Source organism: Citrus sinensis, chromosome 5 (assembly GCF_022201045.2).
Source record: "Citrus sinensis cultivar Valencia sweet orange chromosome 5, DVS_A1.0, whole genome shotgun sequence".
In the NCBI taxonomy this organism is placed as follows: domain Eukaryota; kingdom Viridiplantae; phylum Streptophyta; class Magnoliopsida; order Sapindales; family Rutaceae; genus Citrus; species Citrus sinensis.
This window is the reverse complement of record NC_068560.1, coordinates 27868460-27878183: the sequence shown is the minus strand read 5'-3', so window position 1 is coordinate 27878183 and position 9724 is coordinate 27868460. Positions and strand designations below refer to the sequence as shown.

At 36.7% G+C, this 9724-nt stretch overlaps 1 protein-coding gene across 1 annotated transcript; it reads left to right on the top strand.

The window, feature by feature from the left end:
• The first annotated feature begins 282 nt into the window (after positions 1-282).
• On the top strand, positions 283-4029 carry LOC127902142 (disease resistance protein RGA2-like). Its single transcript, XM_052440833.1, has 3 exons — positions 283-3381; positions 3472-3538; positions 3678-4029. Exon 1 carries the CDS (start codon positions 433-435, stop codon positions 3328-3330), a length of 2898 nt encoding a protein of 965 aa, XP_052296793.1. The 5' UTR covers positions 283-432; the 3' UTR covers positions 3331-3381; positions 3472-3538; positions 3678-4029.
• The last annotated feature ends 5695 nt before the right edge of the window (positions 4030-9724 follow it).

Sequence of the window (9724 nt, the reverse complement as noted above, 5' to 3'; positions counted from 1 at the left end):
GAAGAAGAAAATAAGAAAGAGATGGTCAAGGTATTTCTAAGCTAATAAAACACGTATAATTCAAACCAAACAATCTAAAAATTATCAAGTTCATGGGTGATTGTAAAGCAAATGCTTCCAAATCTCAATATGACGACACGATCATATATATTATCTAACAACTTGTTCAATTATTGAAAAAGAGATCAGAGAAAACTTTGTGACATGTAACGCGTGAATCGCGGATGTAGGACCCAACAATATTTCCTGTCCACACTGGAAAAAAAAAAAGGAACTTCAAATCAATGCAACAGCTTCTTGCAGCACTATAAGAATTGAAAGAATACGGCAACATTTTCACCACATTATCATCTCCTTCATTTCTTTCAGCATTACTTACTTTTGCAACAATTCACCGTCAATTTCTTCTCTCTCTCTTTTTTCTTTTTCACCATGGTTGATGCGATCCTTTCCCCTATCTTGGAGCAGCTGACTTCAATGGCTGTCGATGAGGCAAAGGAACAAGTGAGGCTGGTAACGGGCGTCGGAAAGGAAGCGGAGAAGCTGACCCGCAAACTCCGAACCATTCAAACTGTGCTCCATGATGCTGAAAAAAGGCAAATAAAGGAGGAAACAGTCAGACTCTGGCTCGATCAACTCAGAGACGCATGTTACGACATGGAAGATGTGTTGGGTGAGTGGAACACTGCAAGGCTCAAACTGCAGATCGATGGAGTGGATGATCATGAGAATGATGCTCTCGTTCCGAAGAAGAAGGTATGTTCCTTCTTTCCTGCTGCCTCTTGCTTTGGCTGCAAACCTTTTTTTTTACGTCGTCGCATTGCTCTCAAGATGAAAGACATCAATGAAACTCTTGATGATATTGCCAAACAAAAAGCCGAGTTTGGTTTTGCTGTGAATGTTATTAACAGTAATGAGAGAGCGGATCCACGAGTACCAAGTATCTCCTTAATTGATGAGTCCGAGATATTTGGTAGAGAAACACAGAAGAACGATCTGGTTAATAAGCTGTTATGTGAGAGTAGTGAAGAGCAGAAAGGCCCCTGTGTCATCTCACTTGTTGGGATGGGAGGCATAGGCAAAACTACTCTTGCTCAATTAGCCTACAACAACGATGATGTTAAAAATCATTTTGAGAAAAGAATATGGGTCTGTGTGTCAGACCCGTTTGATGTGTTCAGAATCGCCAGAGCAATCATTGAGGCTCTAACAGGTTCTGCCCCTAACTTTGGTGAGTTTCAATCTCTCATGCAACATGTTCAAGGATGTGTTGAAGGCAAGAAATTTCTTCTTGTCTTAGACGACGTGTGGAATAAAGATTACTCTAAATGGGGACCATTCTACAATTGTTTAAAGAATGGTCTCCATGGAAGTAAAATTTTAATTACTACACGTGATGAAACAACTGCCCATATTATGAAATCAACTGACATTATCCCAATTGATCTTTTGTCTGAAAAGGAATGCTGGTCAATATTTGAGTCATTAGCATTTTTCGGCAAGTCCATGGAGGGATGTGAGAATTTAGAAAAAATTGGCCGAGAAATTGTAGGAAAATGCAAGGGCTTACCTTTAGCTGTAAAGACCATTGGTAGTCTTTTATGGTCTAAAAACACTGAAGAAGAATGGCAGAATATTTTAAAGAGTGAGATATGGGAACACAAAGGGATTGAGAGAGGTCTATTGGCCCCTCTGTTGTTGAGTTACAATGAATTGCCCTCTAAGGTAAAACATTGTTTCTCATATTGTGCTGTTTTTCCGAAAGATTTCGAAATATGGAAATATAAGTTAATTAACCTATGGATGGCTCAAGGTTATCTTAATGAGAAAGGAAACAAAGAGATGGAGGACATAGGTGAAGAGTATTTCAACATTTTAGCTAGTAGTTCATTTTTTCAAGAGTTCAAAACAGATGGTGATGGTAAAGTCTATAAGTGCAAAATGCACGATTTAGTGCACGACCTTGCCCAATTTATATGCAGGAATGAATGTTTAACGGTGAAAATTCATGGTGGTGAAGAGTCAATTATGAGTTCCTTTGAGCAGAAAAAAGTTCTTCATTTAATGTTAACTATAGACGGGGGGCCTTCAGCCCCGATAGCCATTTGGAATAATGTTAAGAGAATGAGACGATTGCGTAGCCTCTTGGTTGAAGGTGGTGATTATTCATGGTCTAGCAAAGTTTTACCTCAATTATTTGACAAACTAACTTGTTTAAGGGCATTAACATTAGAGACGCATGGGGGTTATAATTTCATCAAAGAAATTCCAACAAATATAGAAAAATTGATACATCTGAAATACCTTAGTTTGGCCAGTCAAACGGGGATAAAAAAATTACCCGAGACATTGTGTGAGTTATATAATTTAGAACGTTTAAACATTACTTCTTGCAATCATCTTAGAGAATTACCTCAAGGGATTGGGAAGTTAAGAAAGCTGATGTATTTAGACAATGAAGGCACTTCTTGTTTAAGATACTTGCCAGTAGGGATTGGGGAATTAATCAATCTTCGGAGAGTGACAAAGTTTGTTGTGGGTGGAGGGTATGACAGAGCATGTAGCCTTGGGTCTCTTAAAAAGCTTAACCTCCTTCGACAATGTAGTATATGTGGGCTGGGTGGTGTGTCAGATGCGGGGGAGGCTAGAAGGGCTGAACTTGAGAAAAAGAAAAATCTTTCTGATTTGGAACTTCAGTTTGGTCATTTAAGAGATGGAGATGAAGAACAAGCTGGGAGGAGGGAGAATGAGGAGGATGAAGATGAACGGCTTCTTGAAGCCTTGGGACCACTTCCTAATTTAAAGAGGTTAGAGATATATCAATACAGAGGGAGGAGGAATGTTGTTCCCAAAAACTGGATCATGTCACTAACAAATTTAAGGGATTTATCTCTCTTCTGGTGGAGAAATTGCGAGCATTTGCCTCCTTTGGGAAAATTGCCATCCCTTGAATCTCTTCTTATTTATGGAATGGAAAGTGTGAAAAGAGTGGGTAATGAATTTCTGGGAGTAGAAAGTGATACGGATGGCTTCTCAGTTATTGCCTTTCCCAAATTGAAAGAGCTGACATTTGATTATATGGAAGAACTGGAAGAGTGGGATCTCGGGACTGCAATAAAGGAAGAAATCATAATCATGCCACGTCTTTCTTCCTTGACTATTTGGAGTTGCCGTAAATTAAAAGCACTGCCCGATCACGTTCTTCAGAAGTCAACGCTCCAGAAATTGGAGATTTTGTGGGGATGTCATATTTTAGAAGAACGTTGCAGAAAGGAGACAGGAGAGGACTGGCCTAAGATACGCCACATTCCCTACATCCACATTTTCTGAATGCGCGCGGCTGCAATTACAAATTACAATCACCAGCCACCACCGCGACGGGTAATTTCTTTCTAGATCTCCTGCATGCATTGCATGCTCACACTATTTTACTAAAAAATTAATTAGTAGTTATTTTTTAATCCATTTTAGAAACGAATGGTGAACAGAGGAGGGGATTCAGCAGGGATATATATATGTAATGGTGCTAATAACTCTGGTTAGTAATTATAATTTGTATACGCTTTCCTTCTCGTTTGCTCTCTCTCTACTCTTCTTCATTAATTTAACAATGTCCATTAAAATTAGATATATTTGTCTAACTGATTCATTTGTTTTTTTTTTTTTTTTGGGGAAAGCGATATTTTTCAGCGTCGCAAAGCAGGAATTGGGGGACGGGCGCGGCGCGTGCTTTTTTAATCTGTTATGTATGTTTTCAGTCATTCGTTTTGTATTTTTTGCGAGCCTTGTATTTGTAAAGAGAATGAATGAGGGAAAACACAACACAGAGAGAGCTCTTGTGAGGCCAAACCGCTGGGGATTGATTGATTTTGAGTGTTGAGATTGGTGTTTCTTTCTTTTTTTTTTTTTTGCTCATCAGAGAGTTTATTGTTATTTGTACACTTTTTCATTATATAGTGGCTTATTGGTATCACCACCCGTGGATGTAGACATATTAATTAATATGTTGAACCACGTAAATTTTTTTGCCTTGTATTTGTTTATTGTGTTATTTGATTATCATAATCAAATCCTATAAAAGATGGTGAAATTTAAATTTTGATTTCACATGGAATCATAATTTAAAATATAACATGCCTACAATGATCATAACATAAAAAAAATGGTGAATCGGTGGGTCTATAAAGTTTACATAAAAATGAGTCAAATTCAGTTATTAGCTGTTAGATAGCAAATTTTTTAACCAAAACAAAATATTAAACATACCAGTAAATGTAACATTCATTGGATAAAACAAATTTCAAATTACCTTTAGCTAAACGTTTTTAATATGATGTCGTGAAGCTTAGAATATACATGCATCATGATAAGGCTCTGATGACCGTACGTCGTATTGAGAAAATCACTGAACTAAAGGTCAGGTGGCTGATCAAATTATTATTATTATTTTTTTAATAAAATGACTGACGATATACATAATTCCAAAACTAGTGTGCATCTTCTATCAAACTTTCCCTCCGCAATTCCTTTCTCCATTAAAAACTTTTATTTTTTTCAAAATTTGTTTCCAATGCAAAATTTTTATCATTTTGAATAGTAATATGTATTTGTATAAGTAACGTTTATAAATTTTATTTTATATGTTTAATTTTATGAATGAAATGAACTTATATTACAAATGGATTTGATTTTACTTTGAATTTTCTGTTAAATATCAAATACATAAAATACGTATTTCTATGTTAACAAAAAAAAAACACTCAATTATTTTCTCGTGTTTCATTTCCAGTACTTATAACAAAACAATAAATGGGATCTCATCCCTCTCTCTAATTAATTCTCTATTCCTTTCCATTTTCCCAACCAAATTGTGTTAATGCGAAAAAGGAATGCGAAATGCGTGAAAGAGAAGGCGAGAGGCGTGAAATTCGTTCCAAGCTTTCAATTACAGATTGTTTTTGGGTTAATTTTATTTCAGCGGTACATAAAAATTTTTTCCCTCTAAAATAAAAAAAGGGGATTGAAGAGATGAATTTTGAATAATTTTGATTTGCCGCACTTTTTGAGCGCCCATTTTGCCACTATTTGATATTTTAATTGTAAAACCTCATATTTATACTTTAATTTTTTTAAACCTTTTTCATTGTATTTCATAAATTTATAATTTATAAACTTGCTTATTAGATTAGACCTGAAACACTCAAGCTCAGACTCAAGTCAGGCTTTTTGAAAGACCCATTAAATTTTTTAGATGGCAAATTCTTATTGGTTGAGCAGACCTTTGTTTTATATGATAAGGTGATGAATTCAGCCTACATAAGTTTTTCTTTTTTGAGCGTATGAAATGTCATCATTTTAATTTATTGATGTGGCAACATAAAATAAATAAAATAGTAAAATTTATTTAATAGAATTTTGTCGTCGACTTATTAAAGATATATTCACATCAGTTAAGTCATTGAAATCTTTTAAAACTATGTCATTTTCAATGCCTAAGTGGAATTAAAAATTAAACAAAAAAGTTCATCGATAGAATTATGTCAAAAAAATTAAAATCTTTAAAACACATTTTTGTAAAATATTAAAATGTGAGATTTTATGTAAATGTTTTGATAGTATTCTATCAAGAATCACTTAATTTACTATTAGTGACAGAATTTTGTAACTATTCTCTTATAGAATAATCAAAATTTCAAGGCCACTAAAGATTTTGAAACAATGGTGTTTGCCACATCAGCAAAAGAATATATCTATCACAAAAAATTTGACACATACACTATCATGTGAAAAAACATTATGTCAAAGAAATTCAGTTTTGTAGCAGTGGGATTGGCTTAATCTTCAGCGTAATACATAATGTTGGAATATTTATCGGTTGCCATTTATTTCTTTCCATATTAATTTTTTTGGATTAATTAGAAAGCAACTAATCAATTGCGGATGATGTGAAATGCCAACTAGAGTAGTGGTTTAATGAAAATCATATGTAATCGAAAAAAAATGAGAAGAGGTCATAAACTAGAACAAAAATATAATCATATCCAAGTTGACTTTTCAACAAATCTCCACCTCGGCGAAAATTTATCCAAATCTGAGCCGATTGACAATGATCCTCCAAACTTCATCCCTCACATGATCCTCAAAAGGATCCACATTAGCTGCATCTATCTGACTGCCTACGTACCCAAAGGTTGGGATCAAGCCTGCCGTAGTTCCTGTTTCCCAAGGAAATGCCTCAACATAATCGAAAGATCTGAATTAATTTCAAGCAATATTGAAACTTAATTCTCGAAATCACCTTTGTCAACATGTCTGATAGGTTATCTCTGGTATCGATCTTCTTTAATAACGCATCACCGCTCTCGATAATCTCTCTCACATAATGATATTTCACATCTATGTGCTTCGTCCGAGAAAGATACGTCTGATTCTTTGCAAGAAATATTGCACTTTGGTTATCACAAAAGACCTTAATGTTCTTTTGGATAATTCCAAAATCACCCAACAAGCCTCTCAACCATATAGCCTCCTTGACAGCCTCAGTTGCTGCCATATACTCTGCTTCCGTAGAGGATAGAGCAATTGTTGATTGCAAAATCGACCTCCAGCAAACTGGACCTCCACCCAATGTGAATACGTAGCCTGTTGTTGATCTTCGCTTGTCAAGGTCTCCAGTGAAATCAGAATCACAATACCCAACACATTGTTGACCACAATCCTTCTTAAACAATAACGTAACATCAACTGTCCCATACAGATATCGGAGAATCCACTTTACCGCAAGCCAGTGATTTTTACCCGGATTGTGCATGTATCTACTAACCATGCTCACTGCTTGAGATATATCAGGCCTTGTGCATACCACAGCATACATAAGACTACCCACAGCACTAGCATATGGAACACGAGCCATGTAATCACGCTCCTCTTGAGATGTAGGACATGAAGAAGAACTTAATTTGAAATGAGGAGCTAGAGGTGTACATACCGGTTTAGTTTTGTCATCCATACCGAATTTTTCTAGCACTTTCTTTAAATAAGACTTTTGAGTCAACCATACGCTCCCATTCTTCTTGTCTCTACGAATCTCCATCCCAAGTATTCTCTGTGCATCACCCAAGTCTTTCATCTCGAACTCAGAAGTCAGCTGCTTCTTTAATCTTTTGATCTCATCTCCATTCTTCGAAGCTATAAGCATATCATCGACATAAAGTAACAAATAGATGAAAACTCCATCTGGTAGTCTTCTAAAGTAAACACAATGATTGTGTTCACTTCTGGTGTATTTCTGCCCTTGTATAAATTGATCAAATCTTTTGTACCACTGCATTGGCGATTGCTTCAGTCCGTACAAAGATTTAATCAACCTACACACATGATTCTTCTTTCCAGCAACTCTGAAACCACAAGGCTGAAACATATAGATTTCTTCCTCCAAATCTCCATGTAAGAACGTCGTCTTAACATCCAATTGAGCCAACTCTAACTCATATTCCGCAACTAAGGCAAGTAGGATACGAATGGAAGTATGTTTTACAACTGGAGAGAAAACTTCATTGTAGTCAATACCTTCCTTTTAAGCAAAACCTTTTGCCACGAGCCTTACCTTGTATCGAGGAGTTGATTGATTCGGAGATCCTTGCTTTTTGGTGTAGACCCATTTTTGCCAATAGCCCTTTTCCCTTTTAGTAACTTTACAAGTTCCCAAGTCAGGTTTTGATGGAGAGATTTCATCTCTTCCTCCATGGCTAACTTCCACTGATCACTTTCACTGTTACGTAATGCTTCACCGAAAGTGTTGAAGATGTCATTATCAATAACTAGAAGTGCATAGGCTACCACCATATCTTTAGTAAGCCATCCAAGTTTCTTTATCTCTCTTCTTGGTCTCCTTGTTGCTATAAAATCATCATTATCTACATCATAAATTGTTTCTTCATTTTGTGGGACATCGGAAGAAACAACATCTTCGTCAACTCTATGTGTCACCTCCATAGTTGAACCCTTCTTTGATGTAGAACTAACTGGTACATATGGAGTTGCATCAAACTCCACCTGCTGCAATACCTTTTTGCTCTTGTTCTCCATCTGCTGAGAACTTAAAGCTTTCATCATTGAAGCTTCATCAAATGTGACATCTCTGCTACACACAAACTTTTTGTCTTCGAGATCCCAAAGCTTGAAGCCTTTTACTCCACCTTTGAATCCCACAAAGAGCATGAGGATCCTGTTTACTATCTTTGACATGATAATAAGCTGGACACCCGAATATACAAAGGGAATTATAGTCTTGTGCATGCTTTCCAGACCACATTTCTATAGGAGTTTTACCTCCAATTGCAGTAGAAGGCAACCGGTTTATCAAGTGACTTGCGTAGCTCACAGCTTCAGCCCAAAACTTTTTATCTAAACCAGCATTAGATAACATACACCGTACTTTCTCCAGTAAAGTACGATTCATACGCTCTGCCACACCGTTCTGTTGCGGAGTATGTCTCACCGTGAAATGTCTTTTAATACCCTCGTTCTGGCATACTTACAAGAATGGATCAGAAGTATATTCACCCTCATTATCAGATCGTAATACTTTGATCTTTCTGCCAGTTTGAGTCTCCACCAATTTCTTCCATTTCACGAAAATCTCTAGAATCTCATCCTCTGCTCGCATGGTGTACACCCACACACGTCTAGAGAAATCATCAACAAATATAACAAAATAATGGCTTCCACAAATTGACGCAGTCTTGGTTGGTCCCCATACATCACTATGAACATATTCAAGGATCTCACGAGTATCGTGATTAGTTGTACCAAACTTGACCCTTGTTTTCTTGCCTACTACACAATGCTCACAGAAATTTAATTTACAGGTTTTGGTACCTTTTAAGAGTCCATGCCTCATCAGAGTTTGCAAAGACTTTTCTCCAGCATGTCCCAGTCGTACATGTCATAGCTTGGTGGTGTCACTGTGCGCCTCAACAATATTTGCTTCATCAATTGTACCTCCCTTTAAATAGTACAGATTGTGACGCCGAACCCCTTACAGAATCACCATAGCCCCATATGTAAACTTCATTATACTATCTTCAATGGTAACCTTGTAGCCTTTAGCTTTCAAAGCACCCACATAAATTAGATTTTTCTTTAAAGCTGGAACAAATCTAACCTCTTTGAGTTCTCTGACCATTTCATCAATAATTTTGAGCCGAATTGTTCCTATCCCCATTGTGCGACAAGGTTGATCATTCCCCATCACAACTGCACCGGATTTCAAATTACGAAAATTCGTAAACCATTCTTTAATAGGACACAAATGATAGGTTGCTCTAGTATCAAGTATCCACTCGCTCGAACTAGCCACGTATGCTGCAGGAGTAATACTTAGTGAATAATCAGAGCCCTCATCTTTCCGTGCCATGTTTGCTGCTGCTGGTTTCTTCCCATCTCTCTTTTGAGCCTTTGGACAATCTTTCCTCCAATGACCCTTTTCATGACAAAAGGCACATTCGTCTCGAGCTATATTTCTACTTCTCGATTTGGATCGATAATTCTTTCCACCACACTTCTTCTGTTTCTCCATCGCCCAATCTCTGCTTACCAAAGCTTCAGACGATGCTCGTTCAGAATTTTTATCATTATTCCGAATCTCTAAGCTAGTCAATGCTGTGCAAACATCTTTAAAGACGATCACACTCTTTCCATATATCAAAGTAGTCACAAAATG